At 28.0% G+C, this 18,180-nt stretch overlaps 1 protein-coding gene across 1 annotated transcript in view; it reads right to left on the minus strand.

Annotated features, from left to right (window-relative positions):
• Window positions 1-18,180, minus strand: part of LOC119603803 (protein sax-3-like) — a 77,828-nt gene that overhangs the window by 11,750 nt on the left and 47,898 nt on the right. Inside the window, exons 2-9 of the mRNA XM_037955995.1 lie at window positions 15,748-15,938; window positions 12,845-12,947; window positions 11,639-11,923; window positions 11,382-11,522; window positions 9,220-9,351; window positions 8,106-9,043; window positions 7,910-8,029; window positions 7,342-7,771 (exon numbers count right to left, since the gene is read on the minus strand). Coding sequence (XP_037811923.1) covers window positions 7,342-7,771; window positions 7,910-8,029; window positions 8,106-9,043; window positions 9,220-9,351; window positions 11,382-11,522; window positions 11,639-11,923; window positions 12,845-12,947; window positions 15,748-15,938 — 2,340 coding nt within the window. The remainder of the gene's footprint in view (window positions 1-7,341; window positions 7,772-7,909; window positions 8,030-8,105; window positions 9,044-9,219; window positions 9,352-11,381; window positions 11,523-11,638; window positions 11,924-12,844; window positions 12,948-15,747; window positions 15,939-18,180) is intronic.

The raw sequence follows: 18,180 nt of genomic DNA on the forward strand, positions 1-18,180 counted from the left end.
AGAAAAGCTACAAAAAGCTCTTTTTTAACAAAATAAAGTTTTTTCTTCTTCGCTAAACAACATTACACAATCCTTTAACTAAGTTCCACAACTTTTTAAAAGTTTAACTTTTGTGGAAAACTTACAAAGCTCCATAAACAGCTTTATAAAAGTTTTTAAAAGTTTAACAAAGCACTTTTGATACAAAAGCTTTCAGAAATGCAGTTGAAGTTGTACTATAAGCATTTGATGTAAAATCTATTAAAACAATTAAAATTTTGCATAAAATATAAAGTTGTTAATATCGCAAGTTCGAAGATTAACAACAAAAAAAACCCTATTTTATCATGAAAACATAAATTTCAAAGTCTCCACTCCATTTACGCAATCCTTTAACCAAATTCCGAAAATTTTCCATCAACTGCAAATATTCAAATTTCTACCCTCATCTCAAACCCAAAACCCATCTGTTTTGCCCTACAAAATAATCATTTTAATAGAACATAACCTTTAGAGATAAAAGCCAAAAGAAAAAAACTTTCATCAATTTAATCTATAACTTTTGCTGCTTAACAACAAAACATTAATTTGTATCGTAAACTTTCTCCTAACACATTTATCAAAGGGAAATATCTACGTTTTATCTGCTTCAATAAATATTTAATACGCAAAAATTATGCAGCTGATGTCAAAAAAAGGCAAAATTTTTTAAACAACAAAGTTAAAGATTTGTTAAAAGAAATCAAAGATAACAACATATGATACTCAAATTTTGAAAGAAGTTAAAGAAATAAAATCTAAATTGCAAATAAATCATAAAAGGAAGAAGAAAGAAAAAACTGTGACAAACTAGTGGCAAAAGTTTTAAACGTTAGGACTATAAAAGATTACAAAACTAGAAAAAGTTAATGGAACACTTTTCAAAACTTTAGAAATTTTTCTTTTAGTACAATGACAGCATTAATTTAAAATAATCATACGCCCCCATATGCTAAAAGTTATATAACATCTTTACTATAGAATAACAATCATACGCCTGCGAATACTTTTTTAATTTTAAATATTAAAATATTTTTTAAACAATTTTCAAGAAATTCTTTTACAAAAATAACAATAATTTTCCTTTTTTGTTTTATTATAAATATAAATTGTATTAATATTACTCATACGTCTTAATGAAAAAATTTTTTTCGTTAATTAATTTTAAACAATTTATTTAAAAAACAAAGAAAATATCTTTTGTTTTTGTTGTTGTATTTTAATAAAAACTCATAACTTTTCTGTTTGTATTAAATGAAAAGAATGTTTTTTTTTAGAAAAAAAGCACAGCATTTATACTTTTGTTTAAACAATCATAGTTGATTACTTTAAATAACCACAAAACTTTAGTAAAATATAAAAGAATGTTGAAGAAAGAATAAAAAACTCATGTGTTATTAACCCATGTAAGACTAACCTCAGAAATTTAAAGAAAATTTCGTTTAGATAGGAAAATTAAAGAAAATTTTATAAAATTTAAGAAGGAACGTCAGGAGGAGTTCTTTAAGAAATTTCTGTTCAAATTTCCATTTACTTGTTTTTAACGGGTTAATTTTCATTTTGCTGTTTCCATACATTCAGTATTTTCTCTCTTTGGTAAATAAAAATAAACAAGTACGCACTTAAGTAGGAAAATATAAACATAAACTCACACACACACACATGTTCTCAAATATAGTCTAACCGTCTCGTATTTGAAACAAAAACAAATACAACATATATAAATACATATATAGAGCCATTATATTTCACTATATGTATTCTAATATATGTATGTATAGCAAAAAAACATGATAAGATATACCAGGCTAACAGAAACAGCTAGAAAATGTTACAAACCAAATTAAACAGACAACGCTAAAAACAAGCACTATAACAATAATAGCAACAAACAACAACAAAACAAAAGCAATAGTAGCAGTATTTGAGTTGTTCAAAAGAAATAAAACAACAACAACAACAACTAAAACTTAAATAGAGAAAAACAAAACTCATCTCCATTTGTTTATTTATAAGCTTGAATAAATGTGCTGAATGTCGGAGCTTTTTATAAATGTATTTATACATTCACACACACACATGTACATATGTACGTATTTATGTATGCATGAGTGTGTGCTGAAAATATGACGATGAAGCTGTTGTTGTTGATAATAAAACAACAGTAAAACTAAACGCTATAGACACCAGTACGTATACGTAGTATGTATGAATGCTGCTACTTGGCGCTTTTTTATACCCTACACCACTTTAGTGGGGAGTGTATATTGGGTTTGTGCTGATGTTTGTAACGCACAATAATATTGGTCCTATACGCACCTTAAAGTAAACCAATCGACTGAGAATCATTTTCTGAGTCGATTTAGCTATGTGCGTCCGTCTGTCTGTTTGTCTGTCTGTCTGTCTGTCTGTCTGTCTGTCTGTCTGTCCGTCCTTCCATGTAAACATTGTAATCAAACTACAGGTCGCAATATTGAAGATAATTCAATGAAATTTGGTACATGATCTTCTATTGTCCCAGGGATGAAGCCAATTAAGATCGGTCCATTATTTCACCTAGCCCCCATACAATTGAACCCCAGAATAGGGCTTGTAAACCTTGTAATCAAACTACAGGTCGCAATTTTGAAGATAATTTAATGAAATTTGGCACATGCTCTTTAATGGTTCCGGAGACGAAGCCTATTGAAAATGGTTAAGATCGGTCAATTATTTCACCTAGCCCCCATACAACTGAACCCGACGAAAAGGGCTTTTAAGTTCATAATTATGTTTAATATACTCGTATCTCGACAAAAAGCTGCAAAACCAAGTTCTATACTAGCCTTGATGACTCTCATGATGTTTATAGTTATAGGGTCTCATTTAACCATAGCCCCTATACAAAGCCCCCTTCAAAATTTGACTTAAATGTTTACAATTTTATTCAACAATAAATGGTATATCTGAGGCAAGGTATAATTCAACTTAAATGCTTTATTATGAAAACTAAATTACAGTTTATTTTTGTAACAGGTGTATAGGGTATTATAAAGTCGGCCTCGACCGACTATAATTTCTTACTTGTTTTTACAGTGTTTTGTTTTTGTTCATTTCTTTTTTTTTTTTGCTGCATACTTTTAAAAATTTTTTCTGCCATATTTGTATGGCAAAAACAAAGTAAAGTAATTTCTTTGAGTAAACATTGAGTCTTTTTATTACACCAACACATATCATAACACACACACTACTACCAGTATATACCCAAAGGTGCATTTGAAGAATAAGAGCATTTTGTTTGTAATATTAAAGAAATGAGTGAAAACAAATAAAGAAATAACATATCGAGGTTGGAGAAGGGTTTTTTCCTTTTCGCCTGTCTCCTGATGCTGCTGCTCTATTATATTGTGTTGTAACTGTATGTGTTTGTTTGAAATTGTGCTTTTGTATTAGAACAAACTGTTTGTATGTGTATTGGAGGTGTTTTTTTTTCTCTGAAAGTTATATTTTGATTGTTTTTTTGTGTTATCCTTTTTGTTATGTTATAGGTATTTACATTTGTCAGGACTTTTACCCTACCAGGCTTTAGTTGGGACTTTTTGCCAGTTATAGGGTTTGTTTTTGGAGCTACTTTTTCCAAAGAGGGTTAGAGGAGTTTATTTAAAAGTTTTGCTCATATATTTATCATTATTATTAAATATTTAAAAATTAAACAAATTAAGCTTGTTTATTAGGTAAATAATGGTAAGGTTAAGCAAAAGTATTGTAAATGATTGTAAATTTAAACATTTCAAAAATTTGCAGTAAAAAATTTTCTTTCTAACTTTGCCTCTGTGGATGTAGTTCATTTGGTCGTTGTTGTTGAGCTTTAATTTCCGTTTTTCATTTTGTATTATTATCTGTTTCCACATCCACTTTTGTGTTTTTGTTAACAACGTGCTAAAGTACTTTAAAAAAAAAAAACAATAAAAATGCAATAACATAAACACAGACTTTACAACAACAATTTAACGTTTTGCATACAATCTTTGTGCATGTGTGTATCATTAGCTTAACCCTGCAGTTTACAGTAGGTAATAGGAAATTCTGAATTTACCCTTAATTTGGAGAGTCTTGGGGGTAAATGAAAGTAATTTTCCTTCCATTAGAAATGACCTTTAAAGTACGAAAATAATTTTCTGGGTGATTACTTTAGGGACATAAAAGTAACGATTCAGTATACTCGGGGACACTAGAGTGACGACTAAGGGGTACATAGGAACACATCAGAGTAATATCATGTCTCGCTAGATTACTTTAGAGACAAAAACCTATCTATTGACTCTCTCTTTTCATTTCTAAAAGCATATATGAGCCGAATCGGCTATTCTTTAGATTACTTAGGGACACTAAAGTGACAATTGACTCTACACTAAAGTGATCAATAACTTTCTGCCTGTATTGCACAGTAAACATGTCTTTTCTGTAGATTACTCAGAAACATAGTGTAACGATTGCTCTGATATTTTGTAAAAAATTCATATTGCCTTCAAAGAGACACATTGACTTCTCCCTAAAAACTACCGATAAAAAGTTCAGTTCTATGAAATGCATGTTTTTATACATTGTTTTTGTTTAAATTGCATACAAATTGCAGCACGTAACAACAGTTGACAGTAAATGTTTCGTGTTGTTTTCTTCTTATTTCATAACAAAACAAACATTATAAGAAAAAAAATGTTTCCATATACCTACAGCTTCAGCTAAATAAATACTAAATAGCAGCAAGAAAAAAATAACATTTGTTAAAAGAAAAGGATTTACAACAGCAACCCAAAATAGAACTCTTCATATATTTACACACATATACATATAAAAGAAAGAAACGTGAGCTGGCATACCTTTACAGTTTAAAGGTAAACATTTTTGTGGTTGCATTTCCTTATATATTCAAGAGCTAAATACAAACATTTTAACACATATGTATATGGATGTATATGTTTATATATAGACTTGTGTGTTTGTTAATATGCATGTATAAGGATATGTAGGGCTAGTGTTTTTTTATGTTATGCTATGACATCATGTCTCTGATGAGACTGCTTGTACATGTGAAGTTTGCATTTGTTGTCTTAATATTGTACACAAATTAGACATAAGCAATTGGAATAATATACATGTAGATTAGAAAAAAAAAAAAACAAGTCAGGGCACTTGGTCATGTTAACAAGAGCGAATATAAAATACCCTACTTAATATCAAATCTAATACATAAAACGTTTAGAAAATGTACTTGCTGTTCACTTCCTAAGAAGTAGTTCTCGAATCCAAACTATCAAATTTCATTCTCAGTTTTTAACTGTTATTTACGAATTGTTTTTATTTTTAGAAATCTAATAACTTTTAGCAAATGTCTCTTTTAGACTAATAAACCTAGTAACGCATAAAGTAAAGCGCCTAAAAGTAAGCAGGCAAAAATATGTTAAAAAAAATGTTGCATATTTATCTGAAATAATTGTTGTTTATCTTAGCATGAGTTGTTGGTTAGGGTAAAAAAAAATCCTTGACAAAAATTCAGTTTTAATGTGGAAAAACAAAAAAAGCTAAAAAATCATACAAATGCATATGAAAAGCATAATGAGTTTTGTATTTAAGTTAACCCTTTAAGAGCCAAAAAAGGGACCTATTTATTATGAAGAAAATACTAAACTTTCTAAAGAACTTTTTGAAATATAAAATACATTTTTTTTTGTAATTATAAAAATAATTTCATATGTATAATATTTAACTTTCTTGTTTAATTGAATTTAAAATAAATTCTAAAGCCTACTTCAGGGAGTTTATATTTAAATAAAATCGTAATTATAGTGATTTAATAAGATTTTTAGTTATATTTTCTTAAAAATATTCTATTCATATACAATATCATAGCATACTTTGAAGCTGGCTCATAGGAATTAGTTATTCCCAAATTATAGCATATCGTAAGGCTGTTTTAATTTAACCACTAATATAAAACTAAAGTTAACAGTTTTTGTATTGAATTTAAAACAACATTTTGTTCAATTTTTTGTTGTTTTTTTAACAATTTAAATTTCCCAATAAAACGACTTGTTTCTAAAAGTAAAGCATACTTTTAGGGTGACATTTTAAGTTATTTAAATATTCTCTCTTAAATGAGCAGAATATTAGTCATTAGCTTTAAAATTCGTTTATATTTAGAGGCTGAATGGTTAGAACAATTTACTCGGAAATTAGAGCATATCTTAGGGCTGATTATATATTATAACAAATTTTGAATTAAGTTTTTGAGTCTCTTTAGTGGAATAATTTAGTTATTTTAATCCTAATTCACAATTCTTAAGGTTGCTACTATTAAAACAAGTTCATTTTAATAACTTACTACTAAACTAAAGCCTACTTTTAGGCATCAAACTTTAAATAAATCTACTGCCTATCTTACAGGCTGATAACTTAAACCTTACGCTTCTCAAAAGATTAAAAACCTAATTTCAATCTTTTTTCACCCTCTACTCCTTTACACACAACTGCACTTTATCATAATCCTCTAGAGATTTTTGTTCTAGAGATTTTGGTCTAAACCAAATAAAAAAAGTGCATCATAATATTGCCTTGACTTTATTTGTTGTAAAAAATTTATTTGTTTTATTTTTAATTATTTTCTGTCATATATGTTTTTTGTTTTTGCTTTTGTTAAGAGACACAAAGTGTCTGGAAAGTTACAAAAGATGCTGCTGATTTTTAAGGGTTTCTAAGCTTTTGGCATCTTTTGAAAGGGGGTTAAAATAAGAATCATAAACTTAAAACTTTTTGCACAAAAATTGTGGGGGTTTTTAATGTTTTATGAAATGAAGTTTTCCGAAAAACTCCTACATATGAAAACATGTGTTTATTTTTATATGTTATCGGAGATAAAAAAACTTTTGAGACTAGAAAAGGTAATAAATTGTTTAAAGAAAAACAAAATATTTTAATTGATAGTCAATAAAGAGAAAGTTAATAAACTAGAAGAAATAATAAAATTAACAAAAAAAAATAAAGAACTAAGAATTGTTTTAAACTTCAAAGCAAAACTTCAAAACTTGAAATTATAAATCCGTAGATAATTTTGTACAAATAAAAGATTCTTAAATTTTAAAAAATTTTTAAATTTCACACATAATTTTTATGCCCAAATTTCCTCAAATCTTTCTCTATTGTTAAACAAATAAAATAAAAATCCCATTATAAAATTCACCAAAAAAATATTAAATCAAATAAAACATTAAACAATAATAATAATAATAATCTCCCCCCAAAAAAAAAGAGAATAAATAAAATAAATAACAATGACGACACACTTACCATCTTCTAAAGTTCGTGCCACACGTGAATTTGATGGTTTACCCTCGACCGATTTATAAAAGGGTACAATGAAAAATTCATATAAAGTATATTGTAAAAGTCCAGTCATGGTACAGGATGAGGCACCACCACCATTCAAAATGGTCAACATACGATACGAAGTACTACCAATATATGAAGCGGCCGATTGTAAAATGGAGGAGGGTGTGGTGGTCGAAGTTAACACATAGGGCGTACCATCACGTCTGGCAATATTTGGTTTTGAAGCTGAAATCAATGCGGATGAAGAGGCAGCTGTTGAACGGGTATTACTGTTACTGCTACGTGCAGCGGCTACTAATGGATTTGTATTGGCTGTAGAGCCAGATGAAGTTTCCATAAGTTGACGTGCGTAAATATAAAAACCCTCAACATATTTGCCATTGATGATCTGTAAAGGAATACATAAACAAGAAATAAAGTAGAGTTCACCAAAAAAAAGAACAGGAAATGAAAAATATAGTTTTGTTTAACAAAGTTTTAAAGAAAAACTAAATGAAATAGAAACCAAAAACCAACAAATACTAACCTGCCAAGATAATTTCATACTAGTGGAATCCACTACACTAGCATTGATAAGTTCTACTACATCTCCCGACAATAAACTGGCACGAGCTTCACTCAAATCTAAGCCACTATTAAAGTATTTCTAAATATATAAATAAAAAAAGAAAACAAAAAATTAAAAATTTAAGTTAAATTTTTCTCTAAAACAAAAAACTTACCGTTCCCACTGTGATGGGCTCCGATATGGGTGAAGGCAGCGACACTCCATGAGTATTTTCCGCTCTAATCAAAAAGAAATAATTTGTACCCGGCAATAAACCCACTTGTGTATAAGTGGTATTTTGAACTCTGGAAGCTACTTGCAACCAACCATCGGTTTCATTTTTGGCAAACATTTCCACTACATAACCCACCAAACTAGAGGCACCCACTTTATTACTGCGTGTCCAAGACAAACTAATCGAATCTTCAGTTTTATCCACCACTTGAGGTTTACCAGGTGGTCCAGGAAATGTCGAGAGCTCAGGTGCTCTAAAGAATTTGATATTAGGATTGGTGGGAGTATCCAAACGTAAATAACCACTCCAGGAAGATTTGCCATTACGATTGCTAGCCACACAGGTATATAAACCCTCATCTTCACCCTTCACCAAATCCACTATAGTCAATGCACCCATTTCGGACATATTGCGACGTTCATGTTCATTAACATCTACCGGTATACCATTCAAATACCACTGCACTTGAGGTATGGGAGAGCCCAACGTACGACAGGGTAGGGTAACAAAAGACTTAACGGGTAAAGTTTGATTAACAGGACCCTGTTCAATAACCGGTGGTGGCAATTCATATTGAGTATCTACCGTTACCACAATACGACTGCTAACACTACCCACAGCATTGAGAGCATTACAGACAATAACTTTGCCAGAATCTTCGCGTGCAAAACGGAATATGGAAAGTACCGAACGTCCCTCGGGTGTTAGCGTCACTTCAATGCGATTATCCTTATAGCCGGGGAAAAGTAAAGAGCTATTACCCTCCAAAGACCAATAGACGGTGGGCTTGGGATAACCACTAGCTTGACATTCGAATAAGACCTCATCGCCCACTTCAACGAATTGATTTTTAGGGCGTAAAGTAAATTTGGGAGGAGCTAAGGAACAAATAAACAATTTTATTTAAAAAAAATTATTCAAATTTTTTAAAAATAATTTAAAATTTATATTTATTTTATCAAACTTTTATAGAACAAATTTTATATGAAAATTTTTCTTATAAACCTTTCATAAATTGTTATGAATAAGTCTTTTAGTGTTTTGAAAAACTTACCATGAACTACTAAAGTTCCTGTGGCCGTTATAGAACCCACTGCATTATCAGCTTCACAAGTATATTCGCCCATATCTTCAAGAGTTATGTCATCGAGCTTTAAGCTACGATCTTCCAAAACGGTGACACGACCTTTAGAAGAAAAATTTACCAAATTTTAAAATATTTGTTAACTTTAAAAGAGGTTAAAAACAACAATCCATTTAATAAAAATTTATATAAAATACAAAAAGCTTTTTATAAGGAAATAAAAAGCTTTTTATATAAAATGTTGGAACAGACTTGAAGTCTAAAAAGCATAAAAAAACATTTTTTTTTATAGAAATGCTTAAATAAATAATTTTAGTGAATTATTTAGAAAGAGCTTTTTAAAGAAATACTTAGAAAAAGCTTTTTAATATAAATAGTCAGATCGAGCTTTTATACTAAAATGTTCGAAAAAAGCTTTTTTATATAAAATGTTCGAAAAAAGCTTTTTATATAAAATATTTGAAAAAGACTTTTATAAAAATATTAAAAAACTGTTTTTATAGAAAAGCTCAAAAATGCTTCAAAAAAATATTTTTTTGTAATGTTCGAAAGAAGCTTTTTAATAAAATGTTCAAAAACAGCTTTTTATATAAAATGTTCGAAAAAAGCTTTTTTATATAAAATGTTCGAAAAAAGCTTTTTATATAAAATATTTGAAAAAGACTTTTATAAAAATATTGAAGAACTGTTTTTATAGAAAAGCTCAAAAATGCTTTAACAGAAAAAGCTTTCTATAGAAAAGTTCAGAAAAATATTTTTATAGAAAAGCTTAAAAAGGTATTTGTTTTTATTAAAAAGCTTAAATAAAGCTTTTAAAAGAAAAGCTAAGAATGAAAAAGCCTACAAAAAGCTTTTTAACGTAAATGTTTAGAAAAGATTTTTTAATCTTTTTGTATAAAATCTTTAATTTTATAGAAAAGCTCAGAAAAAGAGTTTTGTGGAAAATTTTACAAAATACTCTTTTAGAGAAAAAAGTTTTTTATATAAAAACTTTTTCATAGAAAATCTTAGAAAAAGCTTTAATTAGAAAGAACAAAAGGAGTCTTCTTATAGAAAAGCTCTTACAAAGTTTTTTAAAGAAAAGCTCATAAAAAGCTTAAAAATGAAAAGAAATGAAAGAAAAGGCTTTATATAGAAAATGTTAGAAAAATGTTGTTGTAGCAAAGCTTATCATTTTGTAGAATGCATGGAAAAGACTTTTAATTTATTGGAAATTTAAGCTTTAAGTTCTTCCTTTAACTAAAGCTATTTTTTAATTTAATTACATATCCTCTCATTAGCAATTCACCATCTAAAGAACCACATTGCCATAAGATGACATTTACTATAAGCACAACTCTATATATTAAATCGAAAAATCTAAAAAGTTTGTAGAAAAACAACTTTTAAATAACCAAGAATAACCATAAAATCATTAAGTTATATTGCATTACCTTAAACAACATAATTGTTTGAAATACTACCCCCGACTTGAAAAATCTTTGACATCTTTTGCCAAAGAGGAATATTAAAATAGCAAATTTCATTAAACAAATCAAAAACCTAAAACCTCATAAAGTCAGATCTATGTAAAAGAAACTTCATTTAGACGTCCATAAAGTTAAGAGCAAAAATAACATGACTGTGTTTTTGAATCAAAAACCATACAGACTGAGACATAAAGTTGAGGTATATGAATACATTTTTTGGTAAATGTTAAAAGTTTTACAAAAATAGTTAGACACCATGTGTATGTACTATGTGGATCTATGACTATGACAATTTAAAGGAAGGTATCATATATAGATGACCGCTTACTGTGTTATGTGGTTTCCGGCTAATTGACAATAAGAGAAGGGTTAAACAAACAGAGTATAACCGCAAATGTTTATATACAGTCAACAAATATACAATAACAAAAACAAAAGTAAAATAAACATTACAAACACATATGAGAAAAAAAACATTGCTTGAGTATATATGTGTGTGTGTGTTAAATAAACATTTGCGTCCTATGCTCTGCTGGTTCCTGTTCCTTAAAATAGGTAATTTATTTAACATATTAAATGGATTGTTGTTAACATAGTATATTTTATCAAACAAAAAAGCGATTGTAAAATGAAAATTTTGTAAAATTGTTTAAATACACTTACGTAATGGCATATTACCACCAGAGGCAGTACGACGCCACAGGACATCCGGCAATGGATCACCACCAATGCGACATTGAAATATCACTGAGGTACCCACCACAGCAGTTTGATTTTGGGGGCCACGTATTAAAAATGGACGGGCTAGTAGTAAAAAAAAAAAATGAAGCAATTTCATTTAAAAACATATTTTATAAAATCCTTTAATTAATATAAATGTTTAAATAAAATTTAAAACATTTGACATGAATTTTACTTACTGTGTACTTTTAGAAAAGCTGTTGATGATTCTCTGGTACCCACTACATTTTTCACTACACACTGATAGCGTCCATCATCGGATTGTCTTACATCTTGTATGGCCAAATTACCACCATCAACTACTCGTATTCTTTTATTGCCATTTAAATTTAAAGTTTGTCCATTTTTACGCCATGATACTTGAGGTTCAGGTGATCCCCTAGGTGGTCCACATTCCATAATGGCTACCTCACCTTGAGCTACGCGGGTATTTTGGGGTTCTAAGCGAAATTCATCACGCAAAACTGTTTGAAAGAACGAAAGGAGATAATTTCAAATGTTACAAAAAGCTTTGAATTTAATTTCTAGAGAAAGAACTTGGGAAAGCTTTAAGCTGAATATATGATAGGAAAACTAAAATACATATTACAGTTTTCTTTAGGAAAGCTTTTAAAGCTTTTGAATTGTTTTTAAGAAATCTGAACAATTTTTGTTTTAAGGAAACTAAAGTTTTTGAATAAAGCTTTATATTAGTAAGTTTTTCATAAGTAACTTAAAGCTTTAAAATTCAAAAAAAAATTAAGATAGAGCTTTCTTATAAGGAACTTCGGTTTTAATTCTTTAATTTAATTTCTAGAAAAGGAACTTTTAAGAAAGCTTTAAGCTGAATATATGATAGCAAAACTAAAATATTACAGTTTTCTTTATAAAAGCTTTAACACAGTAAGCTTTCTGTATTACAAAATTTAAAGCTTTTAAATTGTTCTTAAGAAATGTGAACAATATATGTTTTAGGGAAACTAAAGTTTTCAATAAAGCTTTATATTATTAAGCTTTTCATAAGAAACTTAAAGCTTTTTAATTGTAAAGCTTAAAATAGAGCTTTCTTATAAGGAACATCAGTTTCATTGTGTTTTGTTTTTCAGAAAAGCTTCTTAATAAAAGATCTTTTAAAGCTTTTAAGTTTTTTGATGATATTTAAAGTTATATTTTTTTAAGTTTTTCAAAAAAGCTTTATATTAGTAAGCTTATCCTAAGAAACTTAAAGCTTCAATATTTAAAAGCTTAAAAAAGAGCTTTCTTATAAGGAACTTCAGTTTTATTGTGTTTTTCAGAAAAGCTTCTTAATTAGACATCTTTAAATGCGAAGATACTTTTAAAGCTTTTAAGTTTTTTGATGAAATTTAATATTATATTTCTTTAAAGCTTTTAAACTAGTTACTTACATGCCACTTGCAGTGTTGCATTACGTGATCTGGCCACACCAAACTCATTTTTAGCTTGACACCAATAAGTGCCGGCATCACTTTCACGCCGTGAATGAATAACCTGCAATGAAGAATACATGAATAAAAAAATTAATACACCATTTATAATAGAATTGCAAAAGCAAAGCTTTTATATCAATTAAAAGCTTTTGGGAAATTTTTTGTTGAAATGTTAAACAAAGAAACAGCTTTAAGTTACAGAAAGCTATTTTTAATAAATATTTTCAGTATTTGAAGCTTTTAACTAAATAAATAGTTGAAGCTTTTAACTAAAGCTAGAATTGCAAAAGCAAAGCTTAAATTTCAATTAAACCGTTAAAAGCTTTAGGACTTATTTTTTGAAATGATAACCAAAGAAAGAGCTTTAAAATATAGAAAGTTATTTTTAATTAATATTTTCAGTATTTGAAGCTTTTAACTAACTAGACAGTTTGAGGCAAAAGCAAAGCTTTAATTTTAATTAAACCATTAAAAGCTTTAAAACCTATTTTTTGAAATGATAACCAAAGAAAGAGCTTTAAACTATAGAAAACTATTTTTAATTTATATTTTCAGTATTTGAAGCATTTAACTAAATAAACAATTATGGCTTTCAAAGAAAGCTTCTTAAAATGTACACTTATCTTACAATATTTTTTAATATTAAACTTTTTCTCTTGTACTTTAAACTACTTAAAAGCTTTGACTTTAATTAAATTGTTAGAAGTTGTAAAATAGATTTCTCCCCTTAAAAACTTCACAAATTCCTTTAAATTATAAAACAATTAGAATTTTATCTTCATTTATAATCTCTTTAAACAAAACTGACACGTGTTCGAACATTTTACCCAACCATAACAAAGTCCTTTTAATTTTTTAACTAATTAAACAAACAAGCATTTGAAATTTTGCCATAGAAAATAATTTAAATAATTTCAAAAAAAAATTTTTAATAAAAATTTATTTTTCATTTGTAAATTTTAAATTAACATCCGTTATTAAATAGTTAGAGCTTAATACAATATTATATTTAATTATTGTCAATTTCTTTTAATGTTTTTAGACAACTAAAGTATTTTTTGTTTGGTTAGGGAAATGTTTTTGTTTAAATTTGTATTTAAAACAAAAAAGGAAACGAAAATTTATACTCTATAGTTTAAAATGTTTAAACAAAAAAAGTTTTAATATAAAAAACACAACAGCATTTGTTAAATGTTTATAAAAATAATATAAAATTTGTCATGTGTAAGTAATTTGTGGCTGGCCTTTTTTAATAAAAAAATTGTTTTCATAAAAAATATGTTTTTTATATTTAATATAATTTTCCTTTTTTTTTGATATTAACAAAAATGAATAGTAATTGCTAAATGATTATGATTTTGTTTAAACAGCAAAACAAAGTTACTTGTAGATTACATTTTTTTTAGGAAATTTAAGGTTTAAAGAGAATTTGATGAGACAGACACAGACACACACAGACAGACAGACGGACGGACGGACAGACAGAAAGTCAGACAGAGAAACAGACAGACAGAAAGACGTTCGGACGGACGGACAGACGAAAAACTTAATTTTTCTGTAACATTCTGATCATAAAAACTGCTTAAATAGTCTGCAGTCTTGTTCTTTTCATCACTTTTCAAAAATGTTTGTAATGATTCTATTAAATTTGGCAAAAATATTCTTTAGTGTGAACACGTTATTCAAGTATGACAATTATTTATACCCTACACCACTTTAGTGGGGAGGGTTTGTGCTGATGTTTGTAACGCACAATAATATTGGTCCTACACCCACCTTAAACTATACCAATTCGGTTTAGAATCATTTTCTGAGACGATTTAGATATGTCCGTCCGTCCGTCTGTCTGTCTGTCCATCCGTCCATGTAAACCTTGTAATCAAACTGCAATTTTGCAGATAATTCAACGGAATTTGGTACATGATCTTCTATACAAATGATCAGGGGTTCATAGGGCTTGTAATCAAACTACGCAATTTTGAAAATAGTTCAATGAAATTTGGTACATGATCTCCTATGGTTAACATCGGTCCATTATCTCACCTAGCCCCCATACAACTAAACCCCCGAATAGGGCTTGTAAACCTTGTAATCAAACTATAGGTAGCAATTTTGAAGATAATTCAATGAAATTTTGCACATGATCTTCTATGGTACCGGAGATGAAGCCTATTGAAAATAGTTATCATCGGTAAATTATTGCACCTAGCACCCATATAACTGTACCCGACGAATAGGGCTTTTAAGTTCATAATTATGTTTAATATACTCGTATCTCGACAAATAGCTGCAAAACCAAGTTCTATACTAGCCTTGATGACTCTCATGAATTTTATAATTACAGGGTCTCGTTTGACTATAGCCCCTATTCCAAGTCCCCTTCAAAATTTGACTTAAATGTCCACAATTTTATTCAATTATAAATGGTTTAAGTACAATTCAAGGCAAGGTACAATACAACTTAAATGATTTTATTTTTGTAACAGCTGTAGGGTATTATATGGTCGACCTCGCCCGACTATAATTTCTTACTTGTTTTGCAAATGTTTTACAACTTTTTATAAAAATTACTTTAATGGTCACAATTACGAAAATGTTCAAGCGATTTTGTTAATATTTGAGAAATATCTATATACCAATCGACTCAGAATCACTTTCTGGGTCGGTTAAGAAATGTCCGTCCGTCCATCCGTCCGGCTGTCCATATGAACGTTGTGCGTTAGATACAGACCGAAATTTTCAACATAATTTAATAAAATTAGCATCAAATCTTTTGACTATATCTTCAACAATTTTGAACCGATTTGTTTAATATGCAATATTTTTATATTTAAGAGTTTAAAGAAAAACTTTCAACTTACCTTAAGAAAAAACAAATCACCCGCTGGCATTAAAATACGATGTGATCCTGAATCGGTTTTCAATTCATAACCATCCTTAAACCATTGTATAGATGGCTTAGGACTACCTTCGGCTTTACAGTTAAAGGTAAAAGGATCATTTTTAGGCACCACCATATCCATAGGATGTTCAATAATACGAGGATTTTGAGCTAAAGGATAAAGAAAGAAGAAAAAAGTAAATTAAAACAGGTGTTAAGAAAAATAGCTTAAAATAAACATAAATTTATATAAATAAATTCCTATACAAACTTAATTAAACCTTAAAAATAATTTCAAATTTGTCATGCCTTAAAAAGAGAAATACAATAGATAAAAACCCGCTTGCTATAATACCGACAAAAGGCTTTCTTAATATTATTATAGTTGACTTATATACGTTTTTTATATAGCCCCCCTGTAAGACCATAAACTACCACTATTTTTTGCTGGCTGCTTATCGTTTCTATTCATTGAAAAGTCCTTATTTTTTAGCCTTAAGCACCTATTCATTGGTTTTCTTTATAAGTAGAAAATTATTGGATTACTTTTTGATATTTATGATAATTTGAGTTTTTTTTTTTTTTCTCTATATAGATATTCATTCTATTTAACAAAAGGTATTAAACTACCTACTGCCACAGCTTTAGAATGACTGCCTGCTGGTTTTTATACCATCTTTAAGTAACTAAAGCCCTGGCTGGCCGTTCATCCATTGATATTTTTTTCTTCTTAATATTGATGATAATTTTATTTAAAAGGTTCAATTGTGTTTAATCACCCTAAAAGTGATGTTAATGAATCTAAAATAAATTTTCATAAAATTAAAAGAAAATTTCCAGCTATAGAGCGCCAACAAAGCTAACATTTACGTATAAATGGAAAATTTAATTTGTAGATAATTTAGGTTTATTAAAAGGAATTTTTTTTTTTTTTTTCAAATTTCTTCATTATTTTCTGGTTTTAATGTGTTTTTATATAATGTCACCTCTTTATTTGTTAGTTTTTGGATTCCTTTTTCATTTGTAGTTTTAGTTGCTTTCTTGCCATGTCGCCTTTTGGCCAGAGTATCTTGTGTTTTAAGCGGAAATTAAATTTTGGTAGAAAATTTATTGAAAACGGATAAATGAAGCCATCAATTGTGTTAGTTAACAACAAAGTTAGAGCAAGAAAACAGCAGTAAAGTACCGTTTTAAGGATGCCTTTAAGGTAATTTATAAAGATAAGAGTAAGAGAAGGAAAAAGGAGTATAAAAACAAGGACATTTAGGAGTTCTTAAACAGATAATAAAGCAGAAAAAGCAAAATCATTAAAATTTTTAATACATATTGTTTAAGAACCATTTTTGGTTATAAAAAAATATTGAAATTTTGGCAAACTTTAAATTTGTTCTATATTTAAAAATAATTAAAAAGTTAATAAAATTTTTGTTTAATTTGATAGCTAATAGCATGATCTATTCATTAAAAGAAAAATAGTTAAAAAATTTTAATTTGAATTTCTGTAATTTGCTCTCAAACTTAACATATTTTATAAGAAATACAAATTTTTAACTAATTTTAAACTTAAGCCTTAAAAGCAATTAAACATTATGTTTAGGTTTTTTACTAAGTTAATAAAATATTGTTATTCTACAGAAAGCTCTTTTTCATTTCTTACAACTTCACTTTTAAATAATTTATTATTTTTTAAACAATTTTTATGTTTTTTCTACCAATAAGTATATTTACCTGGAAAACTTAATAAGTCTAATGTATAAGAGGATTTTAGTGGTTTGTTTGTTTGTATACTATTTTGTAATTTATTTTAGAAGTATTTAACAACAAAATAAATATTAACTCAAGGATGCCAAAAATAGTTAAGAAAAAACATAACAAGAAACCAGAATATTTTGCAAACAAAATAAATTTCAATTAAAGCAAAATTTTTCCTAAAATCTTATTAAATATTTTTAGGTTTTTTGCACTTTTTCCTGATCATTTAGTTGACTTTTTGAATTCTAAGCTTTTTTTGTCAACTTAATGACATACATATTAAGAGCAACAATGTTTTTGGTATTTAAAATGCATAAAAAACTAACTAACAACATGTTGTCTTTGTTATTTAAAACCCAAACATCTTTCAAATAACCCAGCAAACATTACACATCTAAGAGTAAAAAAGTTGTTAGAGTTTACTTTTAAGAATTATTTAAAAATATTATTTCTGTGAAAAAATTTAATTTTTTTTTAATTCCTGGTTTTAAATGTTTGCTGGGTTATTCTTTCAATTGCAAATATTGTTTACTATTGCCTGTTAAAACAAAGCTTTTGTTAATAGAATCTTCCTTCTTGTTTTGTTAACAAAACTATCATCATATATCATCTCTAAAAGACTTTTGTTTTTTATTAATGCTGCTACTCTGTTATTGTTGTT

Source organism: Lucilia sericata, unplaced genomic scaffold (genome assembly GCF_015586225.1).
Source record: "Lucilia sericata isolate MDLA Ls3-8-SP2 unplaced genomic scaffold, ASM1558622v1 Contig000338F_arrow, whole genome shotgun sequence".
NCBI lineage: Eukaryota > Metazoa > Arthropoda > Insecta > Diptera > Calliphoridae > Lucilia > Lucilia sericata.